This window comes from Anguilla anguilla, chromosome 3 (genome assembly GCF_013347855.1).
Source record: "Anguilla anguilla isolate fAngAng1 chromosome 3, fAngAng1.pri, whole genome shotgun sequence".
Taxonomy (NCBI): Eukaryota; Metazoa; Chordata; class Actinopteri; order Anguilliformes; family Anguillidae; genus Anguilla; species Anguilla anguilla.
Genome location: NC_049203.1, coordinates 56,761,887 through 56,782,232, shown reverse-complemented (window position 1 = coordinate 56,782,232; position 20,346 = coordinate 56,761,887). Strand labels below are relative to the sequence as shown.

At 39.1% G+C, this 20,346-nt stretch overlaps 2 protein-coding genes across 5 annotated transcripts; one reads left to right on the top strand and one right to left on the bottom strand.

The window, feature by feature from the left end:
• Positions 1-653: 653 nt before the first annotated feature.
• On the top strand, positions 654-9,226 carry snapc2 (small nuclear RNA activating complex, polypeptide 2). Of its 4 annotated transcripts, none has more exons than XM_035409622.1 (5): positions 654-1,021; positions 2,665-2,893; positions 5,475-5,648; positions 6,034-6,709; positions 8,093-9,226. In XM_035409622.1, the coding sequence occupies exons 2-5, from the start codon at positions 2,681-2,683 to the stop codon at positions 8,857-8,859; spliced, it is 1,830 nt and encodes a 609-aa protein (XP_035265513.1). In that variant the 5' UTR covers positions 654-1,021; positions 2,665-2,680; the 3' UTR covers positions 8,860-9,226. The 4 variants fall into 4 exon arrangements, with proteins under 4 accessions (XP_035265513.1, XP_035265511.1, XP_035265512.1 ...); XM_035409620.1 differs by having other exon boundaries at positions 656-978; XM_035409621.1 differs by lacking the exon at positions 654-1,021 and adding an exon at positions 1,217-1,549.
• A 798-nt stretch (positions 9,227-10,024) lies between these two features.
• Positions 10,025-17,722, bottom strand: muc3a (mucin 3A, cell surface associated). The gene is made up of 11 exons (XM_035409623.1): positions 17,328-17,722; positions 17,002-17,117; positions 16,422-16,483; positions 15,963-16,047; positions 15,487-15,545; positions 14,167-14,357; positions 13,266-13,431; positions 12,463-12,624; positions 11,189-11,280; positions 10,877-11,040; positions 10,025-10,373 (listed from the first exon to the last, which is right to left on the bottom strand). The coding sequence occupies exons 1-11, from the start codon at positions 17,671-17,673 to the stop codon at positions 10,329-10,331; spliced, it is 1,488 nt and encodes a 495-aa protein (XP_035265514.1). The 5' UTR covers positions 17,674-17,722; the 3' UTR covers positions 10,025-10,328.
• Between the last annotated feature and the right edge of the window lie 2,624 nt (positions 17,723-20,346).

The following is a 20,346-nucleotide window of genomic DNA, read 5'->3' as shown; positions in this document are numbered from 1 at the left end:
TTTTTGCTCTTGCTCCTACGTAGTTGCTGCCTGCCATGTCATAAGAATTTCCTTGCTCAGAATGACCTGTGTTATACTGTGCACTTGACAAATAAAAACACTTTGACTTTGACTTTGACTTAATTGTTTTGAATTTCAGGGGGAGGAGGAGGAGGAGGAGGAGGAGGAGAAGAAGAAGATGATGAAGAAGAAGAAGAAAGCAGTGTGAAAGAAGGAAGAGGGAAAGTGAGGTGGAAAGAACAAGAGTGCAGAACAAAATAACCTATGCAGGAGCAACGAAGAGAGTGAGGACAGAAACGGGAACTGTGAGGAAGGAACAGAACAGAACTGAAACAGAGGGAAAAGATCAAGTGAGATGTGACAGAGATATGATGCATATGGACAGAAGAAGGTTCTTGGCATTTATTGCAATAGTGATCATTGTGCTAGTGAAATAGAGACAAAACCAGAGAGGATCAGGATGGTGGTGGACGCCGCGAAAGAGCTTTTGGGTATAACAGATGTGAAGGGGGATGAAATACAAGGAATTTTTGGCAAAAGGGTTTGGAGGGAGTCAGACGCCAGGAATATAGGGAAGTTATAAAGAGACGTGGTTCATGCATGGGAGGGTTTGGTTGATGTTGAAAATAAAAAAAATAGAAGACAACGTATGCAGTAGGTGGCGGTAGATTGCAAACCGCCATAAAAACCTGAGGAGAAGAAGAAGAAGAAGAAGAAGAAGTATGGCTATGCCACGCCCCCACGGTGGAGGAAAATAATCTGGTGTGCTTCACGGAGTCGGCATTTGAAGTCTGTGTATTATCAAGATTATAAAAAGGCCAGGAAGTTGTTGTGTGGTGGGCTGTACAAATAACAAAGCCGAGAACCCCGATTTTAAGTTGTATGTTCTCCCGTGCAAAAAACATCCAATAAAGAGGAATAAGTGGATTCAGGCCATTAGACGTCAGGAGAAAGGAGGAAAACAGATGCTGAATCACGGTACGTCTGTATGTGTAGCAGCAAGTTAGCCATTTTATCACTGGTAAGTGCTTCTAGCTTAATTGGCTGTACGAGGCTGTCAGAAATGGTCATTTGTATGTTCGTTTAATTTACGGAGTGATGTGACGTAACACATCCGATCGCATCCTGGAGACAACGTCGTCGTAAAAAAAAAAAAAAAACAACGTGTCGTAAAATTTCATTTTATCTTGAATAATCTCTGACTTGTTTACGTTCCGGGTAAATGTGACTGGGAAGTAAATCAATCTATATGTTTCCGTCGTAGCACTTTCGACCATAGACATATATACATGTCTATCCTTTCGACCACTGTACTCTACTACTCTACGATGTAAACGCTCTGTGCCATGAACAGTACCTGACCCATGTCTATGGGACATCCCTTTAGGCTTGTCTTTGGGGGAAGTATCTTTAGTAATGTAGTTTCCAAAACGCGAAAATTCTTAATACCTGATATTTTTGGATGTAATTTTTTATTGCAGAACGTGGGCATGCGTTCTAGATTTTACTGTGCTGCATCTCATGTCCAGCAAGTAATGTAGTTGTACAGGTGGGCAAACATGAAACTAACAAAGTTTTAATTCGAGAAAAGCTGTGTGTAGTTTGCTAATACGTTTTAAGCAGCTAAAGTTTACTTACGTAGTCTTGATATAATCTCTTACGTTAACTGGACATTTTGGATACGAACGATAGTCGGCTTATATATATATATATATATGTGTGTGTGTGTGTCTACCTAGTTAGTCTAGTCAACTATTGTTAGTGTTATATTAGCTAGATAACTAGCTACGTTGAGTTAGCCCATCTAACGTAACTTGGGCCGGGCTGTGAATTAAAAATTAATACTCTACAGTTACCTATGTAGATAGATGGCCATGGGGCTAGCTGGGTCATAGGGACTGTAACTTAGTTAATAACTTAGCTGTGTTTATTGTAACGTTAGATGAAAGGCTACCCAGCTAACCACGTTTTTTCCCATGCCACACATAGAAGCTAGCATGTGACGTAGCACTTTTCCCCCTAGAAATAGCGCCCTCGTCTGTCAGTTTCTAAAATTACACTATACGAACATTTTGCTTGGTTTCCGTAAATAGTAAATAGCCGGTTATGATGATTTTTCGTTAAGAATCGCTTAGTTAATACATCAACATTTCACAAACTGTCGAATCAATAACAGAACATGTCTCTTTAACAGTATTATTTTATGTTCAACTGAAGTTATGAAAATGCAATGTGTTCAAGTGTTTTTGTGCACTGCAAACCTTTTCCTGAAGCACTGGAATTTAATGCTTGAATTGCCAACACTATTAATTTTTTTGTTCAGTGACCCAAAAATGCTTGCCCATATCTGTCATATCCATAAGGATGTTTTTTTCCCTGAAAAACTAATGCAACAGTGGTTTTAAAGGAAGTTGTTCCTCTCAATGTGGATCTGAAAAATATTCAGTATCATTTAATTCATATATTCGGTGTGTTTTTAATGTGAAGTTTTCTTTATAGTTTTGAGTGCAATCGTCATACCCATATTGTTGTAAGTGCTGGAAAATAAATATGTTTCCCCAATTATAACTATGGCTATCGTTAGTTAATATATTTTTGCTTTTAACATAGCTCACTTTTTTTTGACTACAGCGGCTTTAAATATATGTCCTTATATTTCATCAGTTTCTCTGCTCCCACAATGAAGCCGCCCTCCCGGAAGCGAAATGTGCCTCTGCGCTTTGTGTCCAGGGAGCCTGAGCTGATCCGGCGTGCCCAAGGGCACTCAGGCTGGTTTGGCTGGAAGCGGAAGGAACGGCAGATCCTCTTGGTTGAGCTAAAAAGGCAGAACAGCAATGCGGAGCTGGACCTGGTGGCGCTTCAAGCTAAACTTCCCAAGAAATCGATACAGCAGGTATGGAATTGATTTTACTAGCCTCCCGATACAAGGTATGTGCCTGCTGGCCCATATTCACAGCTCTCAGGAATTTGTCACCCTCTGTTGATTATTTGTAATTTTTCCAAATTGAATTATATTTAAAGAAAAAACCCTCAGATACACCAAACAGCCTCGAGGTCGCCAACTGTAAGAAACCCCATCCGACAGACCATTTCCCCTTATGTACCCAAAACATAGGCTTCAAGCAAAGCACCAAGTCATCAAATAAAGACACAGTCATGACAAAACGATACAGATCAATGATCATGCTTGCACTATCTCTGTAAAAATATCATGCTGGGTTAAGGGTACCCATTGATACCCATAGGTATCAAGATCTTTAGTCAACACCCCACCACCAAGGACACCAACTTTTTCGACATGACATTTGCTTTCCAACAACAAAACATGATTACATGGATCAGCTTTATGCAACTTTAGAATTGCATAAAGCTGATCCAGCAACTGAGCACTGTCTCTATCACACCTGCTGACTCCCTGTCAGCACAGTAAACATTCTTTTCCTTTTGGGGTCTGATAAGAGGCAGACTCCAGTGAACTGCCCTACACTCCTAAACAAGTAACTTCATAATGTCAAAATTAAATATTTGGATGTCTTTAGAATGATATTAGAATAAAAAATGTTATTTATTTGAAAGTATTTATTTGAGAAGTTGCAAAGCTCATTGGCTGAAATGAGAGAATCTGTCCAGAGCTGGACAATCCCTTCTGCATTTCCAGTTCAACCTATTTGATAGGCTGGCTAGACAGAAGGCATTTCTGAGAAAAGTCAGCATTAGGTTGTGTCTGGAATTTGCCAGAAGCTACGTGGCAGTCCTTGAGACCTTCTGGGAGGAGATTTTATGATTTGATGATAGTACAGTTGGCTCTTTGGCCTGACATCAAAGTGCTGTATGTTTAGTACAAACCAAACATCACCTTGGTAACACCCTGCCATTGATCCCGACCATAAAGCATAGTGGTAGCAGCACAAGGAGTTGTTTGGCTGCAGGAGGGGCTGGGAAGCCTCTTGATATTAAGAACGAGATGGATGGTGTCAAATACAGTATAATCCTTGAACAGGATAATGGTCCAAAGCACATGGTAAAAACCATGAACAGGGTTGTGCTTGCTTTAATGGCTGATTGCTCTGGAGGTTGCAAAGTCCAAGATTCTTTAGTACCAAGAAAAAGACACACCACATGCAATGAATGCATAAGCAAATAAAAAATAAAAATCCACTAGTTGTAAAGTTTGTTTTAATACAGTAGTAGTGAATACAATTAGTTAAATGCAGTACAATTAGTTGCATATATGTGTATATATTTGTATATTCAATAAACTTTTAAAGAATTCAAATGGAAGTCGTCTTGGAAATTTTTGAAGAAGTCATTTCAGGTAATGAATCAGGTTTTGTTTCTGGTTAAATTATTTCTGTTAATAAGTTTGCTGGATAGCCTGACTTCGTTAGTACGGCTACATTAGGCTTAGCTACTCATTTTATTGGAAAGTAATGCAATTACTAGCAAGTCAGCTGGCTAGTTCAGGGCAAGCTCACTGAGCGTAAATACACTATTCCAGTGTATTAAATAATTAAAATGTACTTTTAGATATAACTACAACAGACTGAGTTTGCTGTATATTCACATTTCCACCGTTTCGCTGGTTTGAGCTGCCATTAATTTAACGTAAGAATTCTGAGGAAATCGTAAAGACCTATGGGATATCCATCCTGCTGATGGATGCATCAGATGTTGCCTTCAAATATAACCAAAATAAGGTACCTCAGAAGGATGTGTTCTTTGCTAACTTTAAATGATGTCAAATGGTCTAGGAGATGTTTTTGGTAAACTGTTGTAGTTTATCATTGCCCAGTTTGAATACAATCTTAAAATTTTGAAAACGAAAGATTGCATTTTGTATTTGGGTTGGGGTATTGAATATATATTAGTACCGCCCAATTTTTGTGACGTTGTGATCTGTGAGACTGGATAAAGGGGTCTGAATTAATTTGATATGAAATTCGATGCAAAAAGTGTTTTTTGATTTTACTGTAGTGGTGAAGAGGGGAAAATATTTTGGTGCATTAAAACTTTGTGTAATCGGATAAAATGTGGAAAAAGTTCACAGGGGTGAATACTTTCTAAAGGCACTGTATAGGTTATTGGTTGGGCCAGAGGCTGTACAGGATCCTTGCATTTGGAAATATGAAGGATGATTGCTTCATGTGTGCATATTTCAGCATGACTGATTGGACATACTTCAGTGCTCGTAGAATTGAAAATTTTGAGCAACTTAAATATAAATAAGCAGATCCTTCAGAGTTTAAAAAAAAAAAAAAACATGGTAGAAACAGAAATTTATTTTTTTAAATGAATATAGGCAAAAACAGATGTTTCTTTTAAAATAATTTCTACAAGCATCTTATATTTTAGTTGTGCCTGAATGGTGTACTTTCTGAAGTACAGTACTTCAGAAAAAGTGTCTGTCATGGGTCTGATGCCCTGCATGTATTGACCTGCTTATTTTATTTCTATCCTGATTTTTTGGGCATCAGATTGAGAGTTTTGTGCAGTTCTTGAAGACCGCTGTGGGAAAGAGAGTGGCCAGGCTGGTGAACAGACAGAGGCGGGAAGTGCAGAGTGGCAAAGTGCCCATTGAAATGTGGACTGAAATGGCACAGAAAATGGCCGGGTCACAGGAGAGTGCCATTTCATCTGCTTTCTCACAGGTGTAGTATACTCATGGTCAGTTAGCATGACAATTTTCCCACGAACTCCAGAGTTTTTTGGATAAGGGTAAGATTTTTAATTTACTTTTTAAAACTTGCTCTTAATACTGGGAGTGTAAAGTTGTCAAAAAAACGAATGTGACATCAGGCAAGTCACCCAAGGCTGAAGTATTTTGTTTTAAGGATAATTTAAACACTCTTCAGATTCAATTCAATTGATTTTATTAGTTAAACAGACTGACCAAGGTGAACAGTTTTTCTGTGGAAAAAGCGCAGTTGAAAGTTGTGGAAAGGGCAGCACACTAAGTGGTAGGCATTGTGAAGAAGTGCACCTACTGCCAGTATTTAGTAACCAGTCTGTCTTTTCCTCATCCTTTCTGTGTAGATGCTTGTGATTGCTGCCACTGAGCCATGTAGCCTCCTGAACTCTGACCCACCACGCCCTGTAAGCACTCCCCAGCGACTCCCACCCAACCTCCGGACAGTTCCATTAAGACCCATGGCCAGACCACCAGTAAAGACAGCCTCAACATGCATCCCTCCGAGGGGACACGCATCTACCCAGCTCTCATCTGGTCAGACGCCAGAAAGTCCAAACGTCAGATGTCAGGAGGGCTCGCTTCCATCCTCCCAGGCAGGAGCCAGTCCCAGTGTTGTTAGTTTACCCTGCAACTCGCAGTCCTCCTTTCAAAACTTGGCTTCTGCCACCCTCCACCAAAGCCCGAAAGTCAAAGGAGGGTCCACTTCCAACAATTCACCCAGTCCCGCATCACCTCGTCCTGCTCATGTTCCAGCCAGCCTTAGTCAATCAAGCAGTAAGCAGGGTGCGACGACCCCAAAATCCAGCCAGCCGGCTGAACAGTCAGCGAGCCCAAACACAAGGACTACCACCCAGGTACAGGAACATTCTTTCTCCACCCCTAGCAAGGGTCCGACATCTAATGGGCAGATCAACCAAAAAACTTTGAATCACAAGGATTTTGCTGTGGATTTTGAGAATATCTATCGCTTTTTGGCCTCTGTGAACAAGCAAGGCAACCTGATCCCCCTCTCTCCTATGGGTAAGTAGCACATGTGTGTGTATGTATGCATTGACCATAAATTCCAGGCAACAATTGCACCAGCCGGTCATACACACAATGTTTAAGTTGATATTAAGAGATTGTTTCATTGCAATATGTGTAGAATGAATTCACAAATTTGTAGAATGGATTCACACATTTGTAGAATGGATTCACAATTCTGTGAATTAATGTGTGAATACACACAAGAGCAGTTGCAAACCTGTACAACTAGAGCAAAGACAGCTCCATAATTACAACCTCTGAAATCAACCTCTCACACCCTCTTGACTTTGCCACCAAATTTTGCAGTGAACCTTGAACAAAAGATTTTCTGACTTCCAAAATGGGGTCTGTAACTGTGCTAATGCTCCGGTAGGGAGCGTCAATGCCTGTTCTGTCAACCAATCAGAAGAGCAGATTTGGGTTGACCCTGTACTGTCATTATTTTACTTTTAAGAAGTGAACCTGTCATCTATAGCCAAATCCTGAAATAAAATCTCTAAGGCAAAGAACTCACCTGCTGTGAGCCATTGTGTTCGGTCATGTCTACAGGGAACAATACTACGTATAACAACGTCAGTGTGTGCAATACATGCAACGGCCAATATAGAACGATGTTAATTTAAGCTGCATTCAAGTTAATTAACAAGACCTGGTAGTGTTAGCTACAGCAATAATTTGGAATCTAAGACAGGGTATTGTGTCTAAATCAGCTTTGATTTAGGAATTGAGGTTGCTGACATTCATGACAGAATTGGCAAAAATAATTGATGTTCGCTAGCTAGCATGCTCAGCTGCACATTAGTTGCCTACGGTAAGAACAGTTTGCCAGCTATATGGCTTGTGAGCTGGTTGTGGGCTTTACATTGAGTATAGACTACTGTATATTTCAGTGAAAAGCTTGTGAAATCTCCAAGTTCAATTGAATGGAATAAAACAAAAATAAATCTTTCTGAACTCACTGGCTCACTAACATTCCATGTTGATGGATGTAACATTAGTTAGCTTGCTGCCTAGCCTGCCAAATTTAAGCAAACCAAATCCACTATTAATAACTTATGATGGAAGCAAGGAGTACAATGTAGTCTGGGAAAATTGATGGAAAAACAACAGGAAAAAGCCACTCAAAACTCAGTCGCCCTACATCTATCATCCCTTCCCCTAGGCTTTGATTGCAACGATTTTATGATCCCAGCGATGTACACTCATTGGTCTGTCATTGACCAAGAGGAGCAGCGTTTGCAGAATGCTCAAACTGAATGAGACTAGAGAAGTCAACTGTTGATTGTTAGATATCCTATGACCAAATTGTAACCTAACTACTGCTGCATACGGGGCTGTACGTTCATTTGATTGTCTTTTTAATTTGTGTCCTCTTAGAGAGTGCTGTGGTCCTGGACCTGCTGTTGTCTCTTCCAGAGCAGATCCCCTTGCTTGACTGTGTGGAACTGCAACACCACCTCCGTCAGGTATACGAGCACCTCACTGATCCTGTGCTGGAGCCCCCACTTCCAATAAGCACTGGACAAGAGGCCCAGTCCCATCTTGCTCAGGCGGGTGCCAACCCACCCGGGTCTTCCTTACAAAGGGAGATTTCCACCATTCAGGAAGGAGGACAGCTTGACCAGTCAGTGTCCATCACGGCCAGCATCCACACAGGTAGCACAGCCTCAGATGCCGTGATTGAAAGCGGTGTATTGTGCTCCAGTCAAATGAAAGGCACTGGTGCCTTGCCCCAGACGCTTGCCAGTCAGGAAGGAAATGGCAGAGGACAAGGGGATAAAGAAACACCAGATGGTAAAAATGACGACAAAGTGGAATACACCAGTCAGAGTGAGGCTTCTACAATTCCATCAGTATCTAGCAGCAAACCAAAAGCTGGATTCCAGCCTGTGATCTTGGCCAACAGTGGCATGCAAGACCCCACAGTACAGAGAGCAGGCGTTCAAGCAGTAGGATCTCTACTGCCACTTCAAACTGCACAACAGAGCACAAGCAAATCACATTGTAAAAATATACCTACTCTTTCCCAGAATATTGAACAGGAGAAATCAATTTTTGAAAAAGCAGGCCAGTGCCCATTAAATCCATTTGTTATCCCAATGAAACTACTGGCGCAATCCCAAACTCCATTCTCTGAAGGGTGATTTCATTCTTGTGTTCTCAAATAGCTGATTTCTGATGTATCGATTGAGCCTTCAGTTGTAGCAAGCCTCCGTTTTTTAAAAAGAAATGGCAAAAAATAAATTTCTTTTAACTATAAATAAAGATTTTTATTTTAAGAATCTGCCACGTTACAAGTTGAATAAATATGAACAAAGTTATTTTGTTTACTTGATTGTTTAAAAGCATGTTTTGCATCTGTGTATATAGAAGAATCGGCAATTGACAATCAGTTGTTTTATAGATCTGGAAGTCCTCAAGTATTGATGTTACTCTGATACTCAAAACTAATGGAAAATTACCAAACTAATAAATCTCTGAGGTGCTTGCATCTAAAATTGTATTGCCAAACCTGGTCAACTACTTTTTTTTTGCCTCTCAATACACCACACTGATCAGAATACATTTCTGGTTGGCATTTTAGTTGCATTTCTACCACTGCATTTCTAGTACTGCTTTAGCATAAAGTAATAAAGTAATAAAACTTTCAAGGGAGATAATTCCAAGACATTGCGTACAATTGAGAGACCTCTGGTGGGGCCCTAATTGCCCCAAAGGCATTCCTTCCGTGTTTGTAACTGGGAGGGGGGACAGATAGACAGTGAGGAAACAGATAACATTATTGTAGCCACACAGAGCAAGCTTTCCAGATCAATTTATATTGCCTGTTGCTTAAAGGCAGTAATCTAAAAACTAGATATCCAACAATAAATTCTGATGTATTTTTTCCAATCTCTTCTTGCAGTAGATAGCAACTGCATGCTTGGTTTACTTTTTGCCATAGTTATGTATACCTTTACTTTATACTATGGGTGAGTTTCTTTTTAAACTATCATTTGTATCTTGTTGATGCTTGAAAACTCCTCGATCCCACAGAGAGCCAGAGATGCTTGCAGACTAGTGACAGGCAAACCTGACATTGCTATATCACACAAAAATGAATTGAAATAAGTGAATAAGAAAATATTTTTATTTAAAAAAGTAATATATACCAGATAATTATAAAATTGAAACAATTAAAAAATGCAGTTAAAGTATTTAATTTATGCATAGATTTTGTTCATCAGCATTTTTGCTTTGATAACATCATTTCAGATGAATCTCAACAACTCACAAATTAATTGGAGGATAAGGAAAACATACAATAAATAAATTTGTTAAATATTTATCACATATGTTTAAAGTAAAAAATATTAAAGCAACATAGGTGCTAACAGTATATAGACTTACAGACATCCACTACAAGACATCGTTGAATTGATTGCATCATATATGTCGTATACCCAATGAATTGCATGTATAGTGTAGGAGGTTGAATGCACTGAAGTCACTGTTACATTTGTTCAAAGTGATTATTACAGTAATAATATTTTTTGATTTGAGAATATGGTGTAACAAGAAATGTGTGATGGTTAAGTCCTTAGATTCAGTCTATACAGGAATAACAGCAGAGTTAAATCTGGGAAGAGGTGTAAATGTCCGGTCTGCCGATTCTCATCTGCAAAATAATATCAAAATTCATCACACATATTACTTACAGCTACACACAAACATATATGCCCTGTGACCATTAGTGAGCATGTCATAAATGGCCCCATTACATATGTTGAGTTCTCCAGAGCTCCTTATAGAGACCCACCCTGTTTTCAATTTATGTCCTATATGAATTGCGGGTGGGTATATGAATTGCGTGCAGCACTTTATCCATGCTTTGTCAGCGCCCACATGTTCCTGATAAGGGGGGGACTGGATCCTATCACCGTGTGCATTGGGCTGGAATACGCCCTGGACAGGTCGCCAATCTACTGCAGAGCACGCACACCATTCCCTCACCGTTCACTCATACACTCGCATATATGGGCTATTTAGAGTTGTGCAGTACTTTATTTAGGATACTTGTTGCTTTTTTGTTACTAAATGTGATGAGATTTTGTATTCTGAGGCCATATAGCCCTGTGCATGTGTGTGCGTTTTCATGTCATCTTGCTGTTCAAGACTTACGGGAGAGCCGGGCATATTGTACAGGTGGATCTGGGGTTCGTGGGTAAGGAAGACTGGAGGGGCATCCGAAGTTTGAAAGGATGGATAGGGATTGTAGGTTGGTGTTTTTTCCTGCTGATAAGTGCCTTCGCCTCCTTCCGTGTTGTATGGGTTATGAAAAATCCCTTCATTAAGAGGAAATAAAATAAAAACAAAATGCTATCAAGAGTATCATAAAATTGAGCAATGGTAGAACTTTCAACATAAGTTTTTCCGCATAAGCTTTATCAGTGTCTAAAATAATATACAATTCTGATAACAGCTGCTTATTACCTGTATAACCGTTTGTGTTCTTGTCAGAGCTGGGCCACTCAAATTCATCTTCTAGCCACTGGTTTATAGTTTCCCCCTTATTGTCTCTATTTCTGAACAGGAAAACAAATGGAGGGAACACATGAAAAATGGAGGGGTGGCTTACAGCAGGGAGAAAAAAGGCAAGAGATGTACTGTATATCCTTCTATCCTTCTTATGTACTCAAGCATTAGTATACTACCTGATTCTCTCTCTTTTACTCATAGCATGTGCCTTTTCTATGGAGCTAGATGAGGTCCTAAAGTTTCGTAGATTTAAAACAAAGAAATGTAACTGAAAAGGTAAAATTTGTAACTGAATCATGCTTTGAAACTGAAAAAAAAAATATGTGAAAAGTAGAATGTGAACATATTGCAAAGAAAATCATTTCTTTTTTAATTTTGTTGGTACAACTACTTATTTTCAGTTAAGAATCTTTTCTCACTTGCAAAGTTTTTTTTTTCCAGTTTTAAATCTTTTTTGGCCTTTGTATAGCTATGGCCTTTGTATAGCTAAGCTATGGGTTTGAGGAGAGGGGCGTGATGGGGGCATGGTATCCGTTGAATGACAGTTACTTAATGTTATCTGAAGCACAGCAAATGGTAAATAGGTGACTGACTGTGTGCTTTGCCAATAAAGTTTCATTTGATGACTCCTTGAAGTATGTTTTTGTCATATGTAATCATGACTATGCTTATATGTACTTGGGCAGTTAGCTGTGTAGCTAGCAGTAGCTAGTGGTCTTTCCGTTTCTATGAGTATATATATATATATATATATATATATATATATATATACGTATGTATTAACTGTGGCCAGGAAATAATTTGTGCCAGTGCCAAGCTTAAACATACATTTCTCTATTTGTTATCTCTAAGCTTATAACGCATTTGATTTAGATTACCTTATGTACATGATTTACATTACTCTTAAAAATAGTTCATAGCAAGGATATATGACTGAGGAATGCATTATGAAAGAATATATCCTTAGCCCAACTGATTCTCTGTATCTCTGATTCTCATAATTATATTATTATTATTATTAGTAGTAGTAGTAGCAGTCATAGCAGTATTATTGGTCGTAGTAACAGTAGTATCACTATTATTAGTAAACAGTTCAAGTCATAGTAACAATAATATCCTCTTGTTTATAAAGAGTGCATCATTCCACAGTAATCATATATTATCACATTGCCGTGAGGTTTGTGCAGCCATCGTTATCACAGCTAGGATCGTGGGTTCATCACTCTCACCTCCTCTCCTTCTTCTTGGACACATGGAGATATACAGAGAGGACCCCAATGGCCACCAGCACAGCTGCAGCCAACATGCCTGTCCCTACGAAGAGCCCAGCTTTGTTTATGGGGATGCCACAGTCACTGCCCAGGTACCACATGGTCCCTGTCTGCAGGCAGCTGGAAGAAAGAAGTTTCAGTGTGTTCTTAGGCTTGCGTGCAAGAGCCACATGAAAAATTCATGTTGTTTTTCTTATGAAGGTATCCCTCGCTTAAAATATTCCAATGATCATGGTAGTTATATATATTTCTGTTCATAGGATATTATTATTAGGAAACTCTGACATAGCTACCATTGGTTGATACAATGGGTTTATGTTATGTGCACATTTGTGTGATAAAAAATCTCCCTGTGACGTTTGCACTAAAACATATAATTTGCATGGCGATGTAATGCTTCAGTTTTCGCTCAGAGTAGTTTATAAAAATAGGCTCAAATTTCTCACTATAAACCTCAGTTTGAGCGAATAACTGTGGTTACCAATGGTAATTAGGGTCTCATAGGGGTCTCATTTTTTATACATCATCTTTAGGAACAACAAATATTCACTCGCTCACTATCTTTGCCAGTTTTTGCAAACTCTCTTTAAATGAAACACTGTTTAAACACATTGTTTTCTTTGGGAATAATGCTTAGATGTGAACATTTGATATACCTTCCTGTGGTTTTTATTAATGGTAATTGTTACTCCATTCCATTTTATGCTTTTATATCTGTGATAATAAACTTTGATTTCAGATCCATGTGGCTGACAACTTACTGGCATTCAGGTCCTTCAACAGGCAGCATGCAGGTTCCTTTGTTTTTACAGATTGTGGGATCACTGTGTTGAGGATTGCAGACGGACACACAGGTCAGTTTTTCACTTGTGTTAAGGAGTTGATAGTACTTTAAGAACTTTTCAGGGACGTTTTGTTCACAGAAAGCTGTTCAATGAGGGAGAAATGGAGAGAAAAGAAAGAACAATGTTTATATATGCCTTAAGTATATAGCAAAAACTATTGGCAACCCTGGAAAACTTTTTTTATGCCTCCGCGACGGCACAGCCGTGGCCAGAGGCATTATGTTTTTGGGTTGTCCGTCCGTCCGTCTGTCCCAATTCTCGTGAACGCAATATCTCAGGAACGCCTTGAGGGAATTTCTTCAAATTTGGCACAAACGTCCACTTGGACTCAAGGATGAACTGATTAGATTTTGGTGGTCAAAGGACAAAGGTCAAGGTCACTGTGACCTCACAAATCATGTTTATGGACACAACTCAAGAATTCATGACAAAGTTTCACACAAATGTCTAATAAAATGATGAAGTGATGACATTTTATATCCAAACGGTCAAACAGAGCACTGCCTACTGGTTGGCGGAGGCATACAACCACGAGGCGGTATTTCTAGTTTTTTTTTTTTGATCTTCATAAAAATATATATTTTCACAAGGAAAGGATCTAAGGATGGAGGAATCAAGGAAACATGTATTAGGCAAATGAAACATCCTTGTTCGTTCAATCATCAGTTTGAATGTATGTAAATTACTGACATGGCACATGGGGAGAGGTAGATCCACAGGTCGATCATTTTGTATGTCACACATTCTGAAAAAAAGAATTTTGCAAGGGATGCACTCGATGCACCAATATTACTTTTTGACTCCAGGTTATACATACCTGTTCCATCAACTTCGACTGTTGTTGTGTTAACATCTGTGATTATATATCCAGGACAACTGCTATCATTGGTCTGGCAGTTCTTTGCTTCCTCCAGGCTCTCTTTCAGCTCATTAATCGAGTTGTCGTACTCTTTATTTCCAGACTGACTGTTTGGAATCTCCAGGAGGACAACGTGATCAACCTTTACGCTGATATGGATGAAAATGATGAGATGGGAGAAAGATTACAGTGAAAGTGAGGTCTTGTTCTTGGGGGTGAGAACTGTGTTGTGGCCTGCTGGATCTAAAGGACTCAAACTTAATAGTTGTGGTGGAAGAAGGAATTTTCTGACCATGCTGCACATGGTCAGAAAATACAGCAGGAGACATCATGGGACAGATAACCTACTTTGAATATTAATTCAAATATTAATATTCAAAGTATAAACAATGTTAAAATAATTAAAACAGAAAAAGAATCATTCTTCATTTCCCAATGGGCATATTAATTTAAGGTTGTGTACACTTAGACATTTGTTTACTTTTTCATTTGTTTCATGGGTAAGGCTTTCAGATTTGATTTTATGGTAAGCAGCTGGTTCCAGGGCCTCATTAATGTGCTGGTCTTGCTTAATTGATCAGAGCATGCACAAGTAATTATTTTACGAGTGATTCAATACATGCTTGGACATTAAGTTTTTCAATGAAATTAGTCAACCTGCCACTGGTGAATTCACTGCTTGTTGGAATAATGTAATTCTGAGTGACAGTGTAACTGTATTATAACATAGAGAACAAACTGCATATCTCCGAAGAACAGCAAATGGATACCATTTGACAAATTTAGTAACCATTGAACCAAATAGAAACCAAACATCTCATTTGAATGGAAAAAAAATTAAACCTGTATGTACATTGCTTTTTAGAACTATGCCAAATATGGCTTATTTTGCTTTCTTTTCAATGGTAAAACAGGTCACTGGAAACTAAACTTTTTCATTATAAGAAGTCATTACATCTCATGTTTACGGTGGAAGAGGAAGCAACACCATAATAGAGATGTAAGTCATCTTCCTGAAAATAATGTTTTACAGTAAGCTTTTATGGTGCAGATAATCCAGATGTTTGTTTGTGAGGCTAAAAATTAAGTTGGTGGTATAATGAATCGTTAAGTAATTCGATTGTATAAGTATGACTCAATGGCAGTCTGGACAAATAAAAAAGATTTCATTATTCCAACATTTGCGTTTGGATTCGATTAATTAGTGTTGCACAAAGGAATTAATTGATCTGCGTGCACTTATTTTTTTCATCTTATTATATATGTTAGAATGATTACCCAAATATTTCTGCCCTTATGTTGCTGTAGGGCTTATTATAGATATCCACCAACACCACCTGAAAGACAAATGGTTATGTGGTATGTGTGATATAATGTTCAAATATACGATTTTAGGCTGTTGGACAGCGAATGATTTCAACTTCAGCACACCACACAACCCCACTATACCCCATTATACAGGGAGCTCCATAATGTTTGGGACAAAGACATGCAATGATCTCCATAATGGGAGACTTATTGCATTTAACGGCTATGCAACCAACTTTATTGCTTTCATTTACTTTTAAATGAAGTAATTAACTTAATTTTGCACAGCTGAAAATTGGGGGATTCACCACAAAAATAGCCATAACTGTAAAATGGTAGAAAAAGTAAAAAAAGATTAGTTGAAATTGCCTTGTCATGAGTTAAAGAAGAAAGCATTTCTGACCATCTTTTAACTCTACAGCACTCAACACGGGTACACCTCTTACCAGATCAGAGGTGTCTGCTTCTGTTAGTCTCTTCTGGTTTCCCTTCAAATCACTGACCTCACTTCTCAGAGTAGCTCTGCCTTGGCTTCATTATGAAACACAGACAGAGAGAAATATGGAGGGGGGGGGGGGGGTGCGGATACATACCATATATGAGCAATGTTATTATTCTAGAGTTGTCTGGTGATTTGTGATTTTAACTTACAGGAAAAGAGAGTTGGAAAATTATTACATATGCTATTTATATACTGTTATTAAATCGATGAATATATATTAAATGGTTTGATTATTGTTCTCTTTATAAAGTAGTGTTTATTATAGATAATATATATGCTCATCTTGGGTTGACTAACAACACAGTTTTTACATTAACATTTAATTATGGAATTCATGTTGGTGATGCTCATTTTTGTGAACTATTGTTTCTGTGACTTGATGTCTGTGTATTATGTCTGTCACCTGAAAGTTATGTTAACCACTGCTTTGAAATTGTTTATTTTGCTTCTGTAAAATGGCTCCATCTGAAATAACATAAAATATTATTAAACACATGCAGTATTTTTACAGTCATTCACCGTTTAACTCAACTTACATTGACGCATGCAAGCTGTAAACAACCGCAATAAATTGACAAGCTGGAAATTCACAATCACCTCTTATGATAAGAGGACTGATTCAATCGAAGCTATGATTTTAATACTCCTAGTACTTAAATATCCAAAAAAGTAAAGGACCTCAAGGCACAATTATAGACCAAATGCATATAGTGGCAGCTTCTCTGTGATTTTCTTGTACCTGTTCGTGATTTATACAGTGGTAAGTGCGATACAGAACACCATTTGAATCCATTTTATAATAAAAATCTGCTACAACAACAGACATATAAATATTTTTTCTTGGTTGATGAATACAGTAGCTTGATAGAATTGCCTGCTAAGAAATAGAACTTGTTCTAGGCCATTATAAGAGTTTCCAGGTGTATTTCTATGCTTAGTATAATACCTAGACAACATAGCCTATAAGCAGTTTTTATACATACCCTGTTCTTGAAATCATCTGAGAATTTTTTATATTCTTGTGAACTTTTATTTTTGTACTCCTCTATGAATGGTTCTGATATATCCATCTGAATATCAGCAGATCTGTTTAGTTTTTCTGAAAGAAATCATGAGTAACATGTTTTAAAAGATTTCTGTTAAAGGAATAAATGAATAATAATAAATAATATTTGTCTATTCATGTGAAATGACAATTCTCAATTAGAAGGCATCAATTCAAATCATTCTCTGATAATTTGGAGAATATAGTAACAGCATTCACAATAAGTTAATTGTTCTGCTTATGCCATAAATAGTAACTACAAACCTGGAGCCACTATTTGTGTCTCAATAGTTCTGCAAGTTGTACCAGAGAAACCTGGAGGGCAGATACAATCCTTTCCATTTGGACTTGGCCTTCCTCCGTTCTCACAGTTTATTAGTGGGACCTTGGTTGTAGTTGTCACATCAGGTACAGGTGTTGTGACTTGGGGTTTGGCTGTTGTGGTGTGAGGGCTGACTGTTGTGACTACATCAGGTTCAGCTGTTGTGGATGAAACCTCAGTTGTTGTCACATCAGGTCCAGGTGTTGTGATTTGGGATTTGGCTGTTGTAGTGTGAGGGCTGACTGTTGTGACTACATCAGGTTCAGCTGTTGTGAATTGAGAGCCCATTGTTGTGTCTAGGGGTTCAACTGTTGTGAAATGAGAGTCCACTGTTGTGTCTTCAACAGCAGTTGTGAATTGAGTGTCCATTGTTGTGTCTTGCGGTTCAACTGTTGTGAAATGAGAGTCCACTGTTGTGTCTTCTTCGGCTGTTGTAAATTGAGAGTCCATTGTTGTGTCTTGGGGTTCAGCTGTTGTGAATTGAGAGTCCACTGTTGTGTCTTCTTCAGCAGTTGTGAATTGAGAGTCCATTGTTGTGTCTTCAACAGCAGTTGTGAATTGAGAGTCCATTGTTGTGTCTTGGGGCTCTACTGTTGTGAATTGAGAGCCCATTGTTGTGTCTAGGGGTTCAACTGTTGTGAAATGAGAGTCCACTGTTGTGTCTTCAACAGCAGTTGTGAAATGAGAGTCCGTTGTTGTGTCTTGGGGTTTAAATGTTGTGAATTGAGAGTCCACTGTCGTGTCTTGGGGTTCAGCTGTTGTGAAATGAGAGTCCACTGTTGTGTCTTCAACAGCAGTTGTGAAATGAGAGTCCGTTGTTGTGTCTTGGGGTTTAAATGTTGTGAATTGAGAGTCCACTGTCGTGTCTTGGGGTTCAGCTGTTGTGAATTGAGAGTTCACTGTTGTGTCTTCTTCAGCAGTTGTGAATTGAGAGTCCATTGTTGTGTCTTGGGGTTCAGCTGTTGTGAATTGAGAGTCCACTGTTGTGTCTTCTTCAGCAGTTGTGAATTGAGAGTCCGTTGTGTCTTGGGGTTTAAATGTTGTGAATTGAGAGTCCACTGTTGTGTCTTCAACAGCAGTTGTGAATTGAGTGTCCATTGTTGTGTCTTGCGGTTCAACTGTTGTGAAATGAGAGTCCACTGTTGTGTCTTCTTTGGCTGTTGTGAATTGAGAGTCCATTGTTGTGTCTTGGGGTTCAGCTGTTGTGAATTGAGAGTCCACTGTTGTGTATTCAACAGCAGTTGTAAACTGAGAGTCCATTGTTGTGTCTTCAACAGCAGTTGTGAATTGAGACTCCATTGTTGTGTCTTGGGGCTCTACTGTTGTGAATTGAGAGCCCATTGTTGTGTCTTCAACAGCAGTTGTGAATTGAGAGTCCATTGTTGTGTCTTGGGGCTCTACTGTTGTGAATTGAGAGCCCATTGTTGTGTCTTGGGGTTCAACTGTTGTGAAATGAGAGTCCACTGTTGTGTCTTCAACAGCAGTTGTGAAATGAGAGTCCGTTGTTGTGTCTTGGGGTTTAAATGTTGTGAATTGAGAGTCCACTGTCGTGTCTTGTGGTTCAGCTGTTGTGAATTGAGAGTCCACTGTTGTGTCTTCTTCAGCAGTTGTGAATTGAGAGTCCATTGTTGTGTCTTGGGGTTCAGCTGTTGTGAATTGAGAGTCCACTGTTGTGTCTTCTTCAGCAGTTGTGAATTGAGAGTCCATTGTTGTGTCTTCAACAGCAGTTGTGAATTGAGAGTCCATTGTTGTGTCTTGGGGCTCTACTGTTGTGAATTGAGAGTCCACTGTTGTGTCTTCAACAGCAGTTGTGAAATGAGAGTCCGTTGTTGTGTCTTGGGGTTTAAATGTTGTGAATTGAGAGTCCACTGTTGTGTCGTCAACAGCAGTTGTGAATTGAGTGTCCATTGTTGTGTCTTGCGGTTCAACTGTTGTGAAATGAGAGTCCACTGTTGTGTCTTCAACAGCAGTTGTGAAATGAGAGTCCGTTGTTGTGTCTTGGGGTTTAAATGTTGTGAATTGAGAGTCCACTGTCGTGTCTTGGGGTTCAGCTGTTGTGAATTGAGAGTCCACTGTTGTGTCTTCTTCAGCAGTTGTGAATTGAGAGTCCATTGTTGTGTCTTCAACAGCAGTTGTGAAATGAGAGTCCGTTGTTGTGTCTTGGGGTTTAAATGTTGTGAATTGAGAGTCCACTGTTGTGTCTTCAACAGCAGTTGTGAATTGAGTGTCCATTGTTGTGTCTTGCGGTTCAACTGTTGTGAAATGAGAGTCCACTGTTGTGTCTTCTTCGGCTGTTGTGAATTGAGAGTCCATTGTTGTGTCTTGGGGTTCAGCTGTTGTGAATTGAGAGTCCACTGTTGTGTCTTCTTCAGCAGTTGTGAATTGAGAGTCCATTGTTGTGTCTTGGGGCTCTACTGTTGTGAATTGAGAGCCCATTGTTGTGTCTTGGGGTTCAACTGTTGTGAATTGAGAGTCCACTGTTGTGTCTTCAACAGCAGTTGTGAAATGAGAGTCCGTTGTTGTGTCTTGGGGTTTAAATGTTGTGAATTGAGAGTCCACTGTCGTGTCTTGGGGTTCAGTTGTTGTGAATTGAGAGTCCACCGCAGTGCCTTCAACAGCAGTTGTGAATTGAGAGTCCATTGTTGTGTCTTCAACAGAAGTTGTGAATTCAGAGTCCATTGTTGTGTCTTCAAAAGCAGTTGTGAATTGAGAGTCCATTGTTGTGTCTTGGGGTTCAACTGTTGTGTGTTGAGAGTCCACTGTTGTATCTTCTTCAACTGTTGTGAATTGAGAGTCCACTGTTGTGTCTTGGGGTTCAACTGTTGTGAATTGAGAGTCCACTGTTGTGTATTCAACAGCAGTTGTGAATTGAGAGTCCATTGTTGTGCCTTCAACAGCAGTTGTGAATTGAGAGTCCATTGTTGTATCTTCGGGTTCGATTGTTGTGAATTGAGAGTCCAC